At 33.9% G+C, this 23,953-nt stretch overlaps 1 protein-coding gene across 2 annotated transcripts in view; it reads left to right on the plus strand.

Moving 5' to 3' along the window:
• Positions 1–213: 213 nt before the first annotated feature.
• Positions 214–23,953, plus strand: part of LOC142978390 (uncharacterized) — a 36,246-nt gene continuing 12,506 nt past the window's right edge. For both annotated transcript variants that reach the window (XM_076122862.1, XM_076122942.1), the window contains exons 1-3: positions 214–529; positions 14,729–15,001; positions 15,297–15,448. In XM_076122862.1, the coding sequence (XP_075978977.1) occupies positions 302–529; positions 14,729–15,001; positions 15,297–15,448 (653 nt within the window). In that variant the 5' untranslated portion in view covers positions 214–301. The remainder of the gene's footprint in view (positions 530–14,728; positions 15,002–15,296; positions 15,449–23,953) is intronic.

Genomic DNA, 23,953 nt, shown 5'->3' on the forward strand with positions numbered 1-23,953 from the left:
TCTTCTTTCCTAATAAGATGATATTCGACTATTATCATAATATAAATCACTAAGCATTTCTAAAATAAACACAAAATTCTAAGCCAAATAAATACTTTTTACATAAAAACGTTTTTAAAAATGGGTGGCACGTAAAAACGGCAATTAAAAAACCATCAACATTGTCCGCAAATTTGAAAATGGAACATCAATAAATGTCAAAATTTTTGTGTGTCGTCGTGTCGTCTCGCGGAGAGATAGGTTCGCGGGTTTTACGATTTATATGTAAATTTTTTTTCACTCATAGAAATAAAAAATTAAAATGGGTGACTTAGAAATTGAGGATCTCGATGACATCGAGATCACTTTGATGACTCTCAGGAAGCCGACTGAGCTGAAAAAAGTAATCGATTCTGTTCCGAAGCCTCTACGTGCGGTGCCAAAAAATGGGTTGCCTTTCTGGTACAAGCTGGGGCTGGAGAGCAAGCTGCCTGTGCCAAAAATGCCGGCTGGCAAGATCATATTTTCACGCGGGAGGATCGGGGAAGACGTAAGTTGTTTTGACGTAACTCAAACACAACACGTTAGACGACTCTTTGTATTTGTTGATAGTATGTTGATAACAGTCTTGTAGACACATAACGCACTGAATGATGAAAAAGTTTTTATCTGTTTGCTTGTCTCTCGCTTATAGAGTAACTTCGAATAGAGAAAAGACCTTACATATTCTCAATGTACTCTTTCGCCAATTACTTTGTACACTTTGATGATCCCATGTGTCATCTATTCTTACCCAAAGTCTTCATTTAGATACATAGAATGCCGAAAACAATACATTATAACATAAGTACCGACAACAAAACATAAATGACTAACGACATTCAGAATTATTTAGCAATTAGTTCCATATGTTTCATCCTTACCTAAGCTGCCTTCACACCGAATGTATTCAAACTTCTAAAAGGATTTACGTTTTGGTAACAAATAAATTGCGAATTTAACAACGTAAAGTTCGCCATTGTATAAGCAGCTTAGTCGACGTAAACATCTTTAATATCTGTGAGGTTTAAAGGCTCATTTGCACTGAGAGAGTTTGTTGCTTTCATTACATTTTATATAATCACACGTTGAATGACTGACATGTAATTTTGAAGGGTTTATGTTTATTACTATCCACCTGCAAAACTCTACACGCGTTTAGCCTGGCTTAGGAGTTTTTTTTATTTCAAAACCTCAAGTATCATCATGTTAAATTTCATAAAAATCTGTACAGAAGTTTATCGGTGAAAGCATAACAGACAAATATGTAGACTTAATTTTTTTATGTAACGTAGGAATATGGATTTTTTTGTTGAAGACTCGTGTGTAATGTTGTAAAGTTTGTGTTTATTGAAACGGTTAAAAACAAGAAAATGCTGGTCATAATATTGTAGCATTTGTAGCTATCCCTAACGTAAAGTAACTTGGTGTTGTGCCAGCTTCATACTCGTAGCAGATGTGTGTTGTGTTGTCGTATCGTCGCTCTAAGCTTGGTTGTATGATCGCCAACTGGCACCTGAAACTTGACAAATTTATGTATATAGACAGTCAAAGACCCCAAAACTTAATAGTTAAGTTAACAATCTGTGGTAACAACAGATTTGATACTGATCATACATCTGACGCACACGGCGTGTGTAAAAAAAATAACTTGCTCAACCTTTTGTTATGACGACTTAACAGTGGGACACATAAAACGCAAATAAAAAAACTTTTTGTTCACCCATTCTGCACTTTTTAAACGATTAATAAAAATACTGTATCCTTTCGTATAATACATATTGTATATAGATATAATGCATATAATTGATGATCCCCGCCTTAGCACCACTAAAGCGAAGTGATGTTTCAAAATACAGTCGTAACAGACCAAAATGCTACGTAAATCGCACACATGGATACAATTCTCCTTTACCTTCAAGAAACTCCACGTGAACGAGGCTTAAACGTTCTTCGTTAAATGTTTGTCATGCAAATACGCTCGGTAGATGCGTGAACTGAGCAATGAATGGAGCCTTCAGAACTCATAAATCAGCCTTTACTTTGCATTCAGATTGTTCCATTTCTTTATGAGTGCGCGGCAAACATTGTTTCATTGTTGGGAAATATTTTAAAGCGCTTTAAACGGTTTGACCTTGCTGAAGTTGGAGTTTTCTTATTGGGATTGGATAAGTAATATTGGTATAGATCAATTATGGATATAGATTCGTATTACATTCATAGTTTTAGTTGGTTATATAAATGTTTAAAGTTCAAAAGGACAAACATTACAAGTTAAAGAGACAAAATTACTTTCCCCCGTCTACTTTATTACGAAGTTACGACTTTTTGAAACTGAGTCTTTCGAATTTATAAACAGCTTTAACATTAATTGTCTTCAACAAAGGACTGTTCTATAAGAATTAATCAATAGTCACAATATTACAAAATATGAAAATAAAATCAACCTCAAGTCAATAAGCCATACGGACAGTTTGTAGATTCCAGTTGTCTAACGCTCAAGCATTTGCTCTGAAAATTCCTATTTCCCGGACTCCTAGGCAAGAGCCGTTATGACCAAACCAAGCAGTGTTACTACTGTTACTTTTACTTACACCTAGTTTCTACCAAAACCGTGTTAAATTCTTCAAGTCACATGATCGTGAAACACATGACTTCGATTAAACAAAACTTGTTTGCAACTTAACCATTTCGATTCCTGTTTCATTGATTACAAGTTTGTATTACATTTGTAGGGAGATATTGCTGCAAGCGTTTTAAAAGTATTTTTCTAAGTTTGTAAAGTGTTGTTTGTTTCCATTCTAAGTTGTGTAATGTACAATTATAAGTTTGTGTTTTCTAAATAGAAATCGTGAAATTCAATGTGCTTGTGAAATTGCTGGGTAAACGTCTTTGCATTGATTTGAATAGAACATGGATTAAATGTAATACCGTCTTATTATTTTTTGCATCACAGAGTACTATATCATTATAAACATGATTTATTGCTAGTTTTAACTAAGTACATCAAATTAGGCGTTTTAGCCGAAAAACTAGGCATATAAATAAACACACATTTGCATTAAAACATGCACAAAAAAAAAGCTCTTATAGTTACTTTTTAAAGATATTCGTAATAAATTGCCGAAGGTAACTTCAATAGTCAGACAATCAATACGCTAGGTTCTAGATCGGTGACTGTGTTCGGGGAAGCCCAGTGGGACTTTCCACTGTGTGGGACGACTAGAAGGGTATTGAAGCAATTCTAACTGAGCGTTATCGTGTTATAGCTGAAGATGGATCGTGAATAACATTCAAGAATGAGAATTCAACGTTTAACCAGCTTGTTCACGGCACTGCTGGCGTATACTGTTGTAAAAATACGGCACTAGTGGCGTATTTTTTGTAAAAAATGTGTACTCGCACATTCTCAAATAATTTTCCACCACGCCTTGATATTATTATGTTTCTTGTAAAATATTAATTCATAGAGAGTAACTTTTATTATTACCAAGACTATTTTTGATACTTCATATAATATTTTGTGTAAACACGCTAGTTTCACATGGTACGAGAAGTGGCTCGATCGTACCGATTGGTATTGCATTTTCACCATAAAAAAATAAATAATCAGGAAATGCTTGACTCCTTTATATCAAAACTTCCAAGAGTCGGGCATTACTATTATTCAACTACTATATCACCCACCTGCAAAGTAAACACACTATTAATCATCTAAATGAGGCCGAAATCATCATTCCAACTTGCCCATAAAGGCGAAATTAAACTTAATACGTCTCACTACAATAGTAATTCAAGTTAATCTCACTAAAAGGGTACCATCTGCCCTTAGTACAAAAGCTACGGAAAATTAGTGGTTGACCTCCGCGTAAAACCCCTTTTACACGGTATAAAGAGAACAGTTTCGTCAGATTGCGAACCTTAATGTGATAACGATAGTGGAACAGTGTTTTTTTAGGCCTGACATAATATTGTTTGAAGTTAATATGCATGAGTTATTTTGACTCTACCTTTGGAGTATTTGACAGGAAATAGTGGATTTAAAATACAAGAAATTGTGTTGGTGCAAGTAGTCAAGTATAATTTAACACTTTTAAACAAGATAAACTTTAGAATCATTCAAGAAAACTAAAAACATACCATTGACAATTGAAAAATGTATTTAAGTTGTAAAAAAAATGTTCATGAACATTATTTTTTAGTTACAGTTGATGAATCGATGAATGAATTAATGAACTTGATGAATCTAAATAAATATACCATGGTTTGTCATTATGCTGCCGAGTGGTTATTTGTTAATACAACGATTACAATAATTTGAGTAACACACAATCATTAAAAAAAACCGTACTCACCTTAAAGAAAAACAACGATTAATGGCAGAAATTCTTGAGAAAAAGAAAATCTAGTTGTAACTGAAAATTTTGCTTCGCCAGCCAGAAGTTCAAAACCCATCTCTCAAAAACGAGGACAGAGATTGGATCAGTTTCTTTCGTCGAACATAAAAAGGCTCTCGTTGAAACAAGGATAGTAAAGTGAAATAGCTGGCGATTGTCATCGGCACATTTGTGTCACATTGACATAGGTTGTGATAACGAAACGAAAAAGTTATTCTATAAATATAATGTTTGGTATCTGTAGCTATTAAAATACTATTGTCTCCGAGTAAAAATAATACTCGGTTTCGGTAATAGTATTGACTATAGCCCATCGGTTAGAATTTTGCCAGTTAATTTCCTACATTTACTGGCTCTGGTCTTTGCTTACCACTGTGGGAAGCAGTCGTGATTTTATGTATATAATATGTATTTACTGCCACTATCTAGTAGATTACCTACCTGAAAATTGTTTCTAAGATGTGAAGCTGGCCCTAAAACTTTAAAACAATCAGTTAGTTAAATAAATCAAATTTATATACTGTACAGTCGAACACTTTTCTTATAGACACAGATAGAAGAACGCAACTAGCTATGATATTTTCAAATCGGGTTGTTTTACACGCCACTGAAATAATTATTTACGAATAAAAAATATACCACTAAATAACACTATATTCCTAGTATAAGCATAAATAAAAATAACCAAAAGCGATCTTTACAGTTGCATCCGTCTTAGAATGAATAGAATACACAGAAGCGAGAAATCCAGTATAATCTACTTGTCATAGTCTTTGATCTTAAAATAGACACCACCAAAATTAAAAACAGTAACTCAACAAACATCTCAAACACATCACAAGAACTAATAAAACCGCGAATTCAGAGGAACATAGAAACTAAAGAGATTTATAACGCGAGCGCCCAACACACGGCATTCATCGGGCGGAGTTGTGAATAGCAAGCATTAGCGTAATGAGAGCCGAGCCTCTTAAAAACGATTTCAAGTGTTATGCTGAAATTCGCGGGACTGTCCTTTGTGTGAGTTTAATGTCATATCTCATTATACTGTAGAGAATGGAGAATGAAAACAATGAAGTCTGCTATAATTACTGTACTATTCGAAAAAAGACAAACTGTCGTAATGATCTAGCCAAGTTTTATGGAGACTTTTTAAAATATAATTAAAAAACTGATAGGGTTTTTAAAAATATCACTTACCTGTAATACAAATTTATTTAAATGCAAGAAGTTCTTGAAAGTTAGTGTCTTAGTACTTACAACTTCGTTTTAAACCAATGAAAATTTGTTCCACTAGAAAAAATGTGTTTATATCTAGCGGGGCCCCCTTAGCTAGAGCGATGAAAGTGATAAGAGCGGTTAGCTCGTTCAATGTACCTACCAAATATAATGAAATGGTCCAATGTACCTCCGTTGTATCCACAGAAATGACCTCTGAAGTTGATGTCCATCCAGCGGGGCCCTTCGTCGTTATCAGGCCGAGATACTTAAAAGTGATGTCAGACGAAACTTGGCCCAATGTACCTTTCTAGTCATGTATTTGTTCTTAAAAGTTTGTGATGATATACCAGAAATTAAGTTTCAAAGTTTTGTCTAGCCAGCAGGGCCCTTTGTTATTTGTATTAACATATGCATAAAATGCAGACCATTCTTATGTCTTCCTAATGTACCTCACAGTTCTTCACTATTTACCAAATTATTTCGGTTTTTGTACCTAAACAAAAAAATAAACTTTTCATACAAAATAGTCTGTATTTCATTTTGTATGAAAAGTTGATTTTTTTAAATACTGATTTCGAAATTGTACATATTTATGAGTAGAATCATCCCGTAAGAGGGAAAAGGGGAATTCAAATTACCTGGTAAGAAAATGTACTTTTGTGGTTGCCCCGTGTTGCACAAACAGACTATTTTGTATGAAAAGTTTATTTTTTTGTATAGGTAGAAAAACCGCGAAAAATTTGGTAAATAGTGAATAACTGTGAGGTACATTGGTAAGACATAAGAATGGTCTGCATTTTATGCATATGTTAATACAAATAACAAAGGGCCCTGCTGGCTAGACAAAACTTTGAAACTTAATTTCTGGTATATCATCACAAACTTTTAAGAACAAATACATGACTAAAAAGGTACATTGGGCCAAGTTTCGTCTGACATCACTTTTAAGTATCTCGGCCTGATAACGACGAAGGGCCCCGCTGGATGGACATCAACTTCAGAGGTCATTTCTGTGGATACAACGGAGGTACATTGGACCATTTCATTATATTTGGTAGGTACATTGAACGACCTAACCGCTCTTATCACTTTCATCGCTCTAGCTAAGGGGGCCCCGCTAGATATAAACACATCTAGAAAAATATATTTATTTTGTTAAAACCAACAAACTGTGAATCATTCATATTCCGACAATAGATAAATGCATTTTAAGCAAATGAACTTCACAGAAAAAAACCGCTGTATCATTCTGTAGTTGATATCAAAACCATATTTATTTAGTTTATAAAATAATTAAATGAGAATACCAATATTTCAATGTTCCACTTTAACTATTTTTGCTATATTTCTTAGCCGTATCTCAAAGAGTAAATAAATAATTAAATACGAACATAAACTCCCATACAGACGCTCAATGATGATAATATTTATAATGATACAGTTTATTTGATGAATGATATTGTTTATTATTTATTTATTAGTATTTTTTTCAATGAATATGTGGGTATTTTTGTTGGTGATGGGTATACAAGTAAGTTTGTAAACAATGGTTTTTTTTTCTGTTTCTGCTGCTCCCGTAAATGGCGTCATTTAGGGTGGTCACTGAAAACCAGCGCTGTGTTGTGGTTTGTCACAACCAGCATAATGCTGAGTGACCTCCCTGTTGGCACACAGGACGCTGCTTATTTAATATTAATATTATTGTGTTTTGATATGGTTTCTGTGTGTTCAATAAATACTATTTTCTTTCTTTCTTTCTTTCTTTCAATGAAAATCAAATTGAGCGTCAAAGACATCGGGCATGCGCCGACACTCATGCACGTAGTAAAACGTTTATCACATAGAGTTTACACGCATTACAGCCGTGAATCCGCTCTCGAAACAGCGGGGAGGCTTGTAATGTATTCTGTACGCGTATCCGATAGACGGTTGTAAGGCTGTACCTGTCTGGGAACCCACCCGTCTGGGAAGTGTTTGAGTCAATAGAGTGCAGTTATGTTGGTCTGTTTGTTTGTCTGACTAATAGTTTGTAGAAGAGCTGAATGACAAGATGTATAAATGTAATTTAAGCAAAAGAAGTTTGTACGATTTGTAGCATTCTTTGGACGATGACTTCACTTTTTGAAAAAAGGCATTCCGGGGACCTGAATAAGAAATACGTACGAATACGATTGCTTGTTCTAGATTGAGAGTAAAACTGATATTTCGTAATTCATTAATAAGCATACCCATACGTCCGTGCATCTACATCATTCAAGTAATCTGATTTACAAAACCTCTGTTTTAGCTACGTAAAGCCAAGCAACATTTTTGTTTCTTATTCTTTCAAAATTACAGACATTTTCATTACTGTTTTTACTAAAATAGTGGCAAACCAACGTGAAGCTGCAGACAGTAGCGATCGTTTACACTTTTAGATCACTCCGCCGAAGTTTCATAATGTAATCGACAAGCTACGATCGGAGAAAACTTATCACTCTCTGGCTTCAACCCTTTTCGGTGCAATATAGAAAGCTTTGTGAACTAAACTATCCTTTATTACATTATATTGATAAATGGCATCTTGTGAACACTAAACGGAATAGGAATAATAACCAATATCATTGTACCATGTATACCAATAATTTCCCATTTATGGGAGACCAAAGTCAAAAATCAATGTTACCATTTTCACTAATCATCATGTCCTAACATTTCGATGCAGCAATTAACAGCAAAATATTATTTTCGAGTAGCTTGACCTCCTTTTTAAAAACCAATATATTATTTTCCGTCAAACACCATAAATCTTTCATATTTTTAAACCGATCAAAAAAGCAAATATATCCTATGATATAAAAATATGTTATTCTGTTAGTCATGTATAATATGTACTCATCTGAGCATATCTAAAGTATTTACTAAGGTATAATTTACATCAAAATACCAAACAGTTTCATATAACTAAGTTGGGGGCGTGTTGGGACGTGGTCATGACGGCCCGTCATCTCCGGCCCTTTGCGTTCGCACGTATAAAAAGTGGATCGTGTCAAGGAAAGGTATGATGGAAGGTGGCTTTACTTAACAAGTCATTTGTCAAAACTAGTAGGTGCTTTAGGCAGTTTCTACAGCCAATAGAGTGTAGTTAGCTGCAGTGTGATAGTGAAATTACTTGGTTTGGGAACAGGGGTGCGTGTAAAAAATAAATTGGGCTGCTTTTTTCATCGTCAAGTGACTTAATAGGAATGATTGACTATTTTACAGATAAAAAGGGAACCTATGTAAAATAAGAATAAAGTAAAATTTAGAAAAGTGATAATTTGCTGTCTTATTCATTTTTTTTTTTGCCGTACTCCATTTGGCTGTAAATAGTTTTGGATAAATTATTGCAGTAGTTTATTACGTAAATTCTCTATCAAGTCGGGCTAATGAATACTCTCACGGAATACCTACAATTACCTATTTGGACTAACTTTAGAGCTGGCTACTATTTGAAAGCAAAGACTAACTTCAACTTTTCATTACGGTTTCGGTTACAGCATACGAACAAAAAGGAGTTGGTGAGCTAAATTTCAATGCAAAAACTTTTGAGTCTGGTATAAAACCATGATCCATACACTAAATACGCTTGAAATGTTAAAATATCCATTTTTAACCACTGCAGTAATAAATTTAATAACTAAAATACGTTATTTAAAACGTCGCCTAATGTCAATAAAGTTAGATTTGGCAAATACGTCCATAAACACCACTCTTCAATCCCGACAAATTTGTTTACCTTCATCCAAAATCACATTTTGTCATAAAAATTATTTCAATACACTTGTAAGGTGGACAACGCAAATAAGGCCTATTATATTTCGGTTTCGGTTTCGAATGGCCGCCAATGTGTGTAGTAGTGCGCATAGTACATTATACGCACACAGTGCATAGGTCTTATTTGAAATGCATCAGCATTTTAAAAATAAAACCTATTTTATTTCTACTATATTACGTTTTCAGTTCAAGGTTTACATTTTTCCTCGTAATGTGACGCTGTTAGAGCTTCGATTTACTTTGAAAGCTGGTCGTCACGTTGACAGCCGACGCAATTTACCACTAGTCGATGTCCCATCTCTTGGAATAAATTGTAACAAGTATACTATTTTGATGTCACTCGATAATTGTTAATATGCAGGTACTTCTTATGTTGCATAGCTCTTTCTGAAAGTTAGTAGGTACGGTTGCTTGCTCTTTTCTTTGCGTCTTCTTTCTCGATCTTTATCTTCTTTATTGTCAAAGTACGCCTAGTATGCATATAACTATGCCCAGCGAAGGGCACAGAACGAGAGAATCATAAATATTTCGTTATATCTTTTTCAAATTCCCAGCCTATGATATTTAACTAAGTTACATGGTTAATTTCTTGTATTTTTGACACACTTGTCTATATTCTCTAAGGTCTTTGCATCAAAGCGAGCGATATACCGTACGCTTACTTTAGCTTTATAAACGACATCAACCAATCGCAAGACTTGATCGAGCAGTTCACTTTTTACCTTTTGTCGACTTCTCTTAGGGTTTCCATCCAAATTTTAATCTCAATTGATAGCTGATTGAATTGTAATCTATACAATCAGTCAGCCGTGGAGGTTTTATGGCTATGTAGATTTTTACTTAACTTTGAAGTCTGGAAAAATGAGTTTGATCAGTATTTCGATACAATTTTTCTTTAGTGACAAAAGAGTCTGAAATATTAACGTTTCTAAAATATTTTTATGGATATTTTTATTAAGAGTCTTGTGTTTTTTTCATATCATCAAACTTCAAAAATATAGACAAATTATTTTAAATTATGGTGGTGTCTCAACTATCCTATGAATAGTCCCGTAATGTTTTAAGCGTGTTCTTATCAAATAACAGTAAAGCTTGTCTATTTGCTAGCAAATTAATACATCTCGTAAATTTCTTCTACACCTATTATCCTATTCACAATAATACGCCCCCGTTAGCTACCGTTTTAAACTGCGGCATCGTCGCCTTTTAACGTCACTTAACAAGCTTCCGCCCTACATTGTGGATGACCTTTCGATACGCACTGCACACTTAATTAAGGCGCGTTCGTTTTGTACAAGGTAAGGTAATGTCAAAGAGGATATCAAAGGCAGGTACGGTACGGAATGCAATTTACTTTGCCACAAACACGAGTAAACTATGCTGGCTGAAAAGATGTTTAATTGGTGGTTTTAGAACTGTGAATGGATTAGTGAGGAAACATGCATGTTATGTAGTTTTTATAGATATCAGAACTATAAACACATGGCAGTTACGAAAGATAAATATCGAATAAAAATAACTTTCTAAACTCTAACTAACTAATTCGGTTAAAAACTCACATGTTTTTTGAAATTTACTACATGATTTACCTGTCTATCTACTGATGGTCGCCTTCTAATTAAATAGTAAGCTTTATAGCTTAAATTGATTAAGCAAATACCTCTAAGCATACAGACCAAAATAATAAAAATAAAATAATTGAAGTAAATAATTTTCTATCAATAAATTACAAAACTACGATACTATGCAAGTACTAACTGACGTCACAAGTTGTTCGATCGTTCTAGTGACTTTGTTCTAGGAAAGTGCACCATTAATGTCCCTCAATATGTAAATAAGAAACGTAACTGCATTTCATATTTATAACAGTTTTATATTCTGCTTGCGTTGCCGCGATTTGCTTTTCAATTGAATATACATAGGTTTCTATTGGTATTGAAAAATGCTATAAATATTTGTAAGTATGCGACAAATGTGTATTTACATATTTATCACAAATTTGGTTATGTGAAGTACTTATGAGAGAACACAATGAGAGAATACTCAGACATTAAACAATTTATTATTATTTGATATGATATAAACATACATAGATGGATTGTTTTAATATAGTCTAAAACCAAAGTGTGCGTTCGCGCAGCGGAATGTTGTTGAATTTAAAGATATTAATTATGCAGATATTTAGTGTATGACGTCGTATAATTGTGTATGGTAAAAAAAAAATTGTGTACGCAGCCATTGTGGAGAAATTCACCAAAAACTGATTCCGCTGGGCGAACGTTGTCCTGGCGGAACTTATTTTAATCCATAGACTTTAGAAGAAAAGAGGTGTGTCCAAAAATTAGTGTGTATTTGTGTGTAATTGTGTATGTATGAATAAAATGAGTGCATGCATAAACTTCGGAGAAATTCAAGTTTCCGCTACGCGAACGTTTGGCCATTAGCTAGTTTTCATATAAAGCGCTTACATAGAGAGCTGTAGATTTTTACATACGTTGTTTTGAATTTGTTTATATTTGTTTAAAAAACAGATTTAGAAAAAATCGTAGGGCTTAAAAGATAAAAATATAAACGTAAAATACACTTAATAGGTCTTAGTTCTTAAAGTATGCACTTTGGGGTCTAGATTTTCACGTTTATACAAACCTTGTAAGTATCTGAAACATGTTGCCAAGTATCAATGATGTTCCGTTAGTAATTAAAGAGTTAAAGGACAATTTTACCATGAATAGATCACTGTTTACAAAACAGTCAAATATCACGACGTTCTAAAGGAATTGCATGGTAAAATGTATGCCAAAAATTAGTTTATTCATTCAACTATTCACATGCAAAATTTCATGTCATTAAATTTAGTAATTAAAGAAATCAATTAAAATACTGACGAAGCATCGAAAACCTACATAACCCGACCAAGTTCGGATAGCTACAAAAAAGCGTCCATGCAATATATTTAGGTAACATCCCAAAATTTACCGTATAATACCGGTATTGAATTGGTATAGGTGATAACACAGTTGTTGTTTCGATATAATTTAAAGGTCATTTATTTTTGTACACCAAATTGTTGTTCAATTGTTCTGATTTTTCAGCTCCAGAATTGACTGGAATAATTCCGGAGTTCCGATAGGTATTCACATTTTTTAAAAGTTAATATTTTGATTTAATTATATTCTTGTGAACGCACGTAATTTAACGTCTGTGGAATATTCCACAAACTGCTAGTCGAACAGGACGCGCGCGGCTTCCCGCTTGAAACGGTACTTCCATCCTTGAAGAAAAGAGAGGGCAATAATATGTAATATACTTAATAAAAAAATTTTTTGTACACGGATATTTAAATAGAAAAGTACTTGTTAATTGAAGATTTGTTTTTATCGTAGATAGTTGGGTTATTATTAAAATAATATTTTTAATTCAAGAAATGCAATTGTTTTATTTTTTCCTAACGCTTGTGTACGGAACTGTACCATATTAGTAAATACTATATTGTAAGGTTAAGAACGTCTCTTAGATATATGGCTGGGCCGCTTTTTTGTAGCTATCCGAACTTGGTCGGGTTATGTAGGTTTTCGATGCTTCGTCAGTATTTTAATTGATTTCTTTAATTACTAAATTTAATGACATGAAATTTTGCATGTGAATAGTTGAATGAATAAACTAATTTTTGGCATACATTTTACCATGCAATTCCTTTAGAACGTCGTGATATTTGACTGTTTTGTAAACAGTGATCTATTCATGGTAAAATTGTCCTTTAACTCTTTAATTACTAACGGAACATCATTGATACTTGGCAACATGTTTCAGATACTTACAAGGTTTGTATAAACGTGAAAATCTAGACCCCAAAGTGCATACTTTAAGAACTAAGACCTATTAAGTGTATTTTACGTTTATATTTTTATCTTTTAAGCCCTACGATTTTTTCTAAATCTGTTTTTTAAACAAATATAAACAAATTCAAAACAACGTATGTAAAAATCTACAGCTCTCTATGTAAGCGCTTTATATGAAAACTAGCTAATGGCCAAACGTTCGCGTAGCGGAAACTTGAATTTCTCCGAAGTTTATGCATGCACTCATTTTATTCATACATACACAATTACACACAAATACACACTAATTTTTGGACACACCTCTTTTCTTCTAAAGTCTATGGATTAAAATAAGTTCCGCCAGGACAACGTTCGCCCAGCGGAATCAGTTTTTGGTGAATTTCTCCACAATGGCTGCGTACACAATTTTTTTTTTACCATACACAATTATACGACGTCATACACTAAATATCTGCATAATTAATATCTTTAAATTCAACAACATTCCGCTGCGCGAACGCACACAAAACCAAAGTATATTATTGCTTACACAACTTCTTCAAAATTACAAAAGAATTTAACATATATTTTAATTAAGTAGCTCGTGATCCCGGAAAAACAATCACCTACAATGAAAAGATAAAATGACATAAGATGACCGAAACATAATACCACTTACGACCTTCTCACATTGAAGCTGCGACACCTCTCCATACAATGTCCTCTCCCCGAAAAATAAATTAAATTTCCAAACGACAATTAATTAAAACGAACCTGATACTGTAGAGCCATTTAATTTTAACACATGAGTTGATATTAATCACCTCGTTCATTAATGTACTGTGGACGTGATGAGCCTGCCAGATATTTAATTAGTCCTCTCTTCATGTATAACATGGGCGACATAATTATTGACGTGTATTGACCGGCCGTTGCAAGTACATTGTAGATTGCAAAGTGAACTCATATAGGGATTAAGTTAAGTTACCTTCTATAACAATTGTGTTTACTATTTTTGCGATTGCCTTACATAAATACCTCGGGAAACAATGTGGTAATTTCTTTTTTAAAAAACAACTCCCGCATTAAGAATTGCTCTTGTGTCGCGGAGACTTTTACAAACACACATGTACAAATAACGGACACAAAGTACAACCAGACCCGAAACAATTATTTGTGGTTCGTACAAATAATTGTTCCGAGTGGGAATCGAACCCACGCCCTCCCGACGCAATGGTAGGGCCGACGCAAACTAAACCGCGCTACGGAGGCAGCTTAGATCTTCGGCAGACATTATGACTAGCCCAGACTCATTTAAACTTCAGGTCTGTAATTTACGTCCATGTAAATAATTCTGTCATCGTATTGTATAAATTACACACAGGTACACAATAAAATCTCAAATAAGAAAACTCGAGCAGCCCAAGGAAACGACTAGTCACCAAACATTGAATAAACAAATTCTCAATTCTTCCCCAGGTTCGAAGAGTCGGTCTCGGCATCAGTGGGGACCAGCCTTCCTTCGACTTAACAGACCCTTACTGCAACAACGTGTCATATGACTACGTGCCGATGCACGACCCCCACCTCGCCCACCACTTCTCGCAGAAGCCAGCGAGGCGCAGGATGCAAGTCCTGGGCTTCTGCACCAAGGATAACAGGGCAGTCTGCTCGTTGAAGGAGTTCAATCAGTATAGAAAGTACTTGTACAACCAGTTCATGGATAGGATTCATATGGAGATGATTAAATTGGTAAGTATTTTAGGTCTTCTTTTACTGATGTCTTTTGTTTCTTTGAGCGCTGATGTTACGCACCACGAGCATCACGGGAATTTGCTATATTGTTCTTTGATCACTGTACAGTGCGTAAAAATCTGTGTTGCAGTTCAAAGTAAAGCTCATAAATAGTATACTAGAAGAAATTAAATTATTAAGTTTCTTTTCAACGATCATTCTCAATTTCGTTCTGGATCTTTCCACCATCATTAAGTATTTTAAAAGTGATTCTATATGTGACTGTCATAGGAAATTTTATTTATGCATCTAGGATGAACGTGCCAGAGACGACTTGACCCTGAAACGCGTGGAGGTCGACGTGGCCAGAAGACTGCAAGTGTTCACCAAGGCGGAGAAGGCGAGAGAACATCTAGAAAGAGTTGCTCAGGAGCACGCTGATGAATGGGCCGAGAAGAAAAGAGCGTAAGTACAAAACAACTTATTTATCTCAAATAAAAATTAGAAACGAATAGCATAGTAGCAATTCGTGCAAATAAAGCCTTTTTAATTGCCTTACTGATATCGATACGTCATCGAAACTAATGTCTATTTTTTCGTACCTACAAACTAAAAATTTACCGCTATGGTAAGTTTAGCTCTAAAATAATCAACAAAGGTTTTTCGAATCACCAATCCGAATATTCAGTGAAAACGTGATTTCCAAAATAATAATATATATTAAATAACTCTACCTGTCCAATGATTTTGAATCAAAGTAAGATTTATTTCATAATAGTGCCAATGTACTATTAGGCCTCTCTCGCACTACGACATGTCCTATTAGTGTCAATTATTGGATCAACGCTGCACCGTATAAACCTATCTATCGGGATGAAACTAATTGATATCGGACATTTCGATACCTGCAACAGTTTCACGTGAATATGCGCGAATAATAATATAAGCGAAACGGGTATGGTTGCATGCGATTTTATTAAATGATTTTCTGTAGATTTTAAGATATTGTAAAGTTTCAAAGTATATCGTATATAGTATACAGTTGATATCTACTATCAACTAAAAATGGAAGGTGATAAGGAAAATATTACTTTAGTAGGATATTTGATAATTGAAGACCAACCAGATACGAAACAACTATTTGTGGATCGCACAATTCTTTTTCTGTATGGAAACTTGACGCACTGATAGTGGCGTGGCGACTAGCTGAACTACTGCGCCGTAGATGCCGTAAAAGAAACAAAATTTTGCTCTCCAAAATTCAAAGTATCAACCACCAAATTCATCAATTCCACTTGTCTATTATCGAGCCGCATGTATGTGCGTTTTCAGAGATAAAATCAATCCCTGTCACCCCTTTGAAGACTGTCAGTGTAAAACATTTCACACGGATAAGCCCCCGGGCGAGTGTCGAATACAACGGGAACAATCCCACCGTATGAAGTATTTTTTTCATTTTCCGTACGCACCAAACATTACATTGAATACGACATTCTTTGATCATATTATGTTAAAAGGGTTTTAAGTCTGGATGCATTTTACGTAAAGTGGAAAGTGAGTTCTGAGTGTTAAAAGGGACATTAATTTATGTACTAGCTGACCCGTGCGACTCCGCTCGCTCGTGTGAATTTGTATTGTTGTAATTATTAGTTTGAGAGCTCGATACGATCATATACTAATTCTATTACCTTATCCCGTAATGTTCACTGCATGAGATTCATATAAAGTTAAATTGACAATGATTGACGATAAGCCATAGGAACTCTACCAATATGAATGCCAAATAAAAAAAATATAGACAAATATTTGTAGGTGGCTAAATAAACTGGCCACTTGAAATTCAGCGTCAAAAATACTTCGTTGCGATCGACCGTTCGTAGATAAAAAGTGGCAATTTCATGCAATCTTTACGAGTGCCACTTAGTACCGTCTGGTGCCTCCAGCAATGTCAGAACAATGATTATCGGGACTGTTCCAAGTTCACTCACCTCTACAATTAAAACATTTAAATAAAAGAATGTACAAATAGAAAAAAGTTGATTTCGAAAAAAGCCAGCCAGTTTTATCTACTGAAAAAAGTCGTAACAATTAACCAAAGATTTATTTTAAGCGGTTGAATAAATAACATTTAAGTCCGTGCCACGTTGTTGAAATAGAAAAATTATTCGGGGCATTGTGTGTCTACGCTTAGTAGTTTTAGAAAACATAAAAATATTTACTTTTGAGTTTACCATTTATCGGACTCTCTTACTTACACTTATCTTCTTACTCACATTGTAAAATTCATAAGAATAATTTGATTATTCGGACGTTTTTAATGGTCCAAGTATAGTACCTTGAATGGGGATTGTTCATATTTTTTTAACATAGGTTTTTATTTTATTTTTTGAAAATATAGAGTATTTTAAGAAACTAATTTGAATATTTTAATTATAGGAACAATAGTTATTTTTTAAAAAATATTCAAAATTTATTTCATATTTATTTTATGTGACGTCATCAGTGGCATAATGCCTTGTGCCATTGCCTTATAAGCAGAACTCCGAGAAAAGATTTTCTATATGTCAAGTGTCGACTGTCATCATGATCTGTCATATTTCTGTTTATGTTTATAAACTGATCTACAACTTATTATAATCGTAATTATTATTGATATTTATAAACGTTTCAACAAAATGAGTGGTACTTTTGTTCAAGCAGACTCTCGAAACCTGCCTAATGAAGATACTGTTATGATATTTGAATATATCTTGACCTTAGTCACCTTAGTGTAGACGAAATAAACGAAGCAAAAATCCAAATGTTAAAATTAATTGGAAGTAACAGAAAGGAATAAAACCACTTACATTATCAAAAGCTTTTTATTTTATTTTACTTGTAAATTAAATAAGTGCTATACTCTCAATCTCAAGCTTACTATAACCTTAGTTTGTAAAACTTCAGAATGTGGTTGTTTACTACTTGCATAAACACTTGGGGACCTAAAACTCTCATGCCACGAGAGCTTAATATTGAATCTATACCATTAAAACCTCTATTAATAGCTAAAACAACATCAGCTTCGCGACACCACTTCCTCCTTAAATCTTCTCACGCAGGTACAATATTTTTGTGCACTAAACGCTTCCTGCATTCCATATTCCACTTATCTATAAAAGTTGATGAGTAAACGAAATAAAATCCATAAACTGTATGCAATACAACATTAAAATCGAAACGATATCGGATTATCAACTGTATAGGTTATATTTTTGTTTACGATTTTGACATAAACTTGACAATTAATATTTGGCAGATTTTTTTTTCGGAATTTGCTAGGCAAAGGCACAAACCTAAAAGTCCTGTAATAACGTCATTTGAAGGGCAAGCAAGGTCAAACATATTTTTGCAAAAATATCAATGTATTGATAATATTTTTCATTAAAAAATAATTTATAATATTTAGGAGCACTATTCCTCGAAATGGTTTTCGAATTACAGCATTTAAAAAAAAGTGAACAATCCCCATTGTTGACACTTCAGTTAGTCACTTGCTACTAAGCCCGGTATAACCCAAATTACTGATACACCAAGCAAACCAAGATAAATTACATGATCATGTTATTTCTCCTAAAATATTTGTATTATCCCAATAATATACATCAAAATCATAAACGTTATTCAATACCATCAACTACAACAGCAATTAATATTTCCATATCCAAGCACTTGGAAAACAGTACACAATCTCATGAACACACAATAATCAATAGATCGCAAATTAACCTGTCTACAATATGATTACGCAACTGTATCAAGTTAGTTAATTGAATGAGAAGCTCGCCTTATGCAGTCGGCAACGCTGCAGATATTATTATGTAAATCTGCTCAATCCAGACACGATTCAGTGGTATAATGCGTGTTTGTATAGTTTACGAGTTAACTATGTTCTCTTGGGGCTGTATTTAAGAAGCATCATTTGTTTTATTAATTGTCTGAGATTTTAGACACGTATTTTTGCAAATACGAAACAAGATAGATAGAAAGGGCTTGAGCTACCCTCGGTCGGCTCACCCTTAGAAGGTAGTTTCTCATAAAAAGTAGTTACAAAACCTAGTCTTCTTTGTATGTTGAGCCTTGCGAGACTTTCTTATGATTATAAAATAATATACAAAATTTCAATTTAAAAAACTCCACAATCGAGTCCGCTTTTCGTTCTTTATGTCTGGCTTGCGCCCTAAAAATATCATGATGCTAGAATTTGTTTTGTTAAGAAGTTAAGTTTTAAGTACTTTTTATAAGGCAGTCAAAGTCAAGTGCTTTTCGAATAAAAGTAGTGAGCATTCACAAAAGAAAAGCCTTTATGTTCTTCAATAAATTGCTTTTGATTCTATTCTTGAGTATTCCGATTAAAGCGTATTCTCGTGTGAAGCTGAATTTTAATACTTCGTAAAGTAATTAAATTATATACATCCTTGAAACCTCTTTGATTAAACCCGTGCCGGATTGGTCAGTATTATGTATTTTCATAAAATAATGCTATGAATATTATGAACGCAAAAAAGCTCATTAAATTTGTTTGTTTATTGAAAAGTGGACATATTCATGTGAAATTTGGCAGGATTATATAGTATTATATGTATGTGTATGTACTGTAAAAGCACGTTATCTTTTATTTCAGAAATCTTCTGCTAAGCGATTTAAATTGGACATTGCACGAATAAAGAACCACGCGTTTCGGCTAGTCCCTTAATAATTTTAACAGCTGCTTACGTCCTCTCATTTAAATAAGTTGGGTAACTAAGTATATATTTTTACCCCGTAATGAGAGTTGGTTTAGCCGTAGGGCGTTCAAAGGCGCCGGTCTGCCAAGCCACGTTGATTAATGGTGACACTTTATGTTCATTTACTTCGCAGTATTTACTTAGGACCTGAACATATTTCTTTATTTGTTGCTTTTTAATTAGGTTCTAGGTTTTGCTTGGTCTTTATTTTAGGTATATTCCCGGTGTCCACCCCCTGCTTGTCCACCCCGGGTGGACAGAGACACAAATCTTTTAAAAAGTTCTTGGTGTCCACCCCTGGGGGACAGTGAGAATTAATTTTAAATTATTCCCGCTGGCCACCCCGGGTGGACAAAGACAGGAGTTTCATATTACTACTCTCGATGTTCACCGCCGGTGGACAAAGCCACTGCTTAAATAAACATTGTCACTCAAAGTCCACGTGTTCTATTGTGATAATTATTTGTGTAGATTGCAAAAGTAAAAGATGTTGATAATATGATTAAACTATATACCTACTTAATTAATTTTGTTATAATTATTTACACCCAATTCCAGCAAGCGTGGACATTGAGAATGTTTATTTAAGCAATGGCAGTTTACTTTTGCAATCTACACAAATAATTATCACAATAGAACACGTGGACTTTGAGTGACAATGTTTATTTAAGCAGTGGCTTTGTCCACCGGCGGTGAACATCGAGAGTAGTAATATGAAACTCCTGTCTTTGTCCACCCGGGGTGGCCAGCGGGAATAATTTAAAATTAATTCTCACTGTCCCCCAGGGGTGGACACCGAGAACTTTTTAAAAGATTTGTGTCTCTGTCCACCCGGGGTGGACAAGCAGGGGGTGGACACCGGGAATATACCTTTATTTTATTGTTACGAGAATTGAGGTCGGTTTCTAGCGCACGGGATATTACAGAATTGCGAACGATTGGCAGTTGCCCGTTACAATCTAGAAGAGTTACGCTCGATTTTCTTAAAAACGTGTAAGTCGCGCCGTTATTTTTCCCGGAAACATTTCGTTGATTTTATAAACTCATATCTATAAACTTAGAAGTGTTGAAGTGACGAAACACTAAGCTCTGTCAAATACCTTTGGGCAGCTTGAACTTTTACACTAATGTGACCGCTAGCTACAATATAAACTGAGTATAGTAATATATTAAATGATTTGGGCGATTCTAGAAAAATCCCAATGAAAATCACCTACTGGATACAAAAACACTGCATATTTTAAACTACTTTTATACCTATTATTAACATGTAGGTTCTTCCACTCTTCAGCGAAATGAAAAAGAGAAAACATATTATAGTAGTTTCATAACTAAAATATGTTTATAGAGCGTTTACGAATAAGAGGGATACTGTGCAAGATTTGTTTTTATATCACGCCTAAAAATCAAACATGATTCCATATCGTAATTACAAACACAAACCAGTGATTAACGTTACGAAGACGGCATGTTGACTACGCGTTTCACTCGCAGCCGCTGAGCACTCAGCTCAAATGTAATTACAGGCGGAACACAATATGCTGGCGTTGCACTCGCCTACGATACACCGATCGAACCGCTACTATTTGTAACACAATTTGAACTTTCAGAGAGGTAGTTTGATTCATTAGTGTTGCTGTGATCAGTTTAATAGTTTATCCCTATTGTTATTCAAGCTACGTAAAAGTATATTTTGCTTTGTCGTTGTATGTTTCGTTCTTAACAGCAAGATTTTACAAATGGGAAAAAAAAGTCTCTAAAGATTTTATGTTGAGCAAAGACAAAGATTTTATTTAACAGAAATGAGAAGACGAAGTCTCATACGTAAGCTAGTTAAAGGTTGATTTTATAAAATAACGAGGTTTAAGCAGTATTTTTTTCCTATGACTATGTTCGTGATTACTGTTTCTGAAAGTTCAAAGGTTCTTTTTGTTTTTGATTTATGTGTTTTTAATGTTTCACTTGATGTAGGTATCAGTTTTCATATAGTCATATTCTAGATCCTTATTACTTCACTCGTAATTTTGGTTCATAGTCAAAATTTACAAACTCTAACCTATTGGTCAGATGCCGATTTTGATGAAATTTTCAACTGTATAGAGTCGCATTATCTTTGTGACTATATACAATTATATATTTATTGTATATTATATTTCAATGTATTCTATTCTATAAATAATACATTACATGTTCCACATATAAATTACACAGAGAAAATTAATATGCTGATACTCCATCCTCATCGAATGTAACGAACGATCGAACCACTACTTTTGGTAGTAATTAAAAGTTGATCAAGTTTGATGCAGTCTATCTTCATTATACACAGAATTACATACGATTATATTGATAGACTTTATAGCTTATTTGGTGACAATTTGTATAGAGCAAAACCAATAGCGCATAATAATATAGGTGTAAATATTTATACTGCAAAGTGAGCGGTTAACTAAAGTAGGTTTACATGAAGGTTTGGTTTGGTATATGGAGACTTATAACTTAGTATCCTTTATCTAAACCCTATCCTTAGGTTTAATATTGCAACGGGCCTATGAATATAAAAACCTAAACAAATCCCTTTTTAAATTAAGTAAACTTTTAAAATAATATGTACTTATTTACGACAACCTCATTTAAGATCAAGAATCAAGATAACATACAGTCAGCCCTTACTTAATACAAATGAAATTCAATAGTTTCTTAACCCTACCAATGGGTTTATTGTAAACCGATTGAACCCTATGAAAGTTGAATAATCCAAGGTCGTTACGACATTAGATATCCGCTGAACCCTTCCGGTTGCCCTTTGAGGGATTACAGGTGTCACAATAGTTCATTTATTATACGGTTTATAGTATTTCCTGCGAATATTTGATAGGGAACTTGTATAATTAAGCTTTATTGCTTTTGATAAGATATTGAACTGTTAATAATTTATTAGTACATGCCTTTTTGCAGCTCCAATCGTGTTGTTTTGATTTCTTTGGTAAAGCCTAACATATAAGAATATCTTGATTTCGATAACGTAACGATGACGTCACTAGCTCCACCTCCTCGATATCATTTTACGAATAATCTTTACATTTTTCTAAAAACTTCACTGTCTTTTGTAAAAAAATATCAAATCAGTTAAATTATTTCGCACGTGAAACTAAACATATTTGATACAAACTTACATACACACCTTTATTTAAAAATATGGATGGAGCGTTTAAAAAGGCCTCAGGTTTAATATTTTACGCCAAGCCCGAACATTCCCTTTATTCTTCAAGTTTCGTCGGCTAGGTACCTTCGAAATTGTTGAAGGTAACTATCGTGAAGTCTAATTAGACGCACCTGTGGAGACGTCTAGGACAGGGCGAGCTTAATTACCTACGATTTATAGTTCTATGTCAAAGGGTACCTATATTTTATATGTAAAATATTTTATAGTATAACGTTTTGACATGTTAAGGATTCGCCTTAAAATTGTGATACGTAGGTATCACATACAAATACAGCACTATTGCTAAAGTGATTTTTTTATCAAGCGTTTTTTTATTAACGTGAATGTTTGTTGTGATACATGCATAGAGATATATTATGTTAACTTACGAAAAGTCACATTTCTTTAACTATAATAATGATTTTCTTCTAATTGCTTCTTTTGAAAGAACATTTTCATCGGCATGTATAACAAGGAAAAAGGCGTGATATTATCACGATAGTAACTTCAAATAAAAACAAAATCCATTAAAAACATAGTGTCTTCACCATTATTCATAAGACCAATACAAAAGTAGCATTCACAAGTCACTTATCCAGCCGAAACTGGAGTATAACATTCAGCTATTAGCATTTAGTTGACATCCTTGTTACAAACTTGATGCATCCCCTCACGACACGCCAACGTCTTCGTTCTGCGACGAAACTTGCTTCTCATTTACATAACCTATTTAACGATATTCGTCTACTTGTGTTATGTACGTTTGTTATGCAGTTCCTTGTTAAAATCGCATTTGTGAGACTCTAAGGTTTTGTGAGTGAGAATTGTTTTGTGTAGTCATTTGCTTGCCAATTTCTACGTTATCAGCAAAAAGTATATAGACACTACTATTCTACTGCTATAATAATAGTTTTTAGGTAGCATTATTTAGGGAATTATTTTAATGTTTTGATAAAAAACGTGTGAGCTCATGGCATATTTGTTAAAACGAATTTGGCGGAC

Source organism: Anticarsia gemmatalis, chromosome 1 (genome assembly GCF_050436995.1).
Source record: "Anticarsia gemmatalis isolate Benzon Research Colony breed Stoneville strain chromosome 1, ilAntGemm2 primary, whole genome shotgun sequence".
Taxonomy (NCBI): domain Eukaryota; kingdom Metazoa; phylum Arthropoda; class Insecta; order Lepidoptera; family Erebidae; genus Anticarsia; species Anticarsia gemmatalis.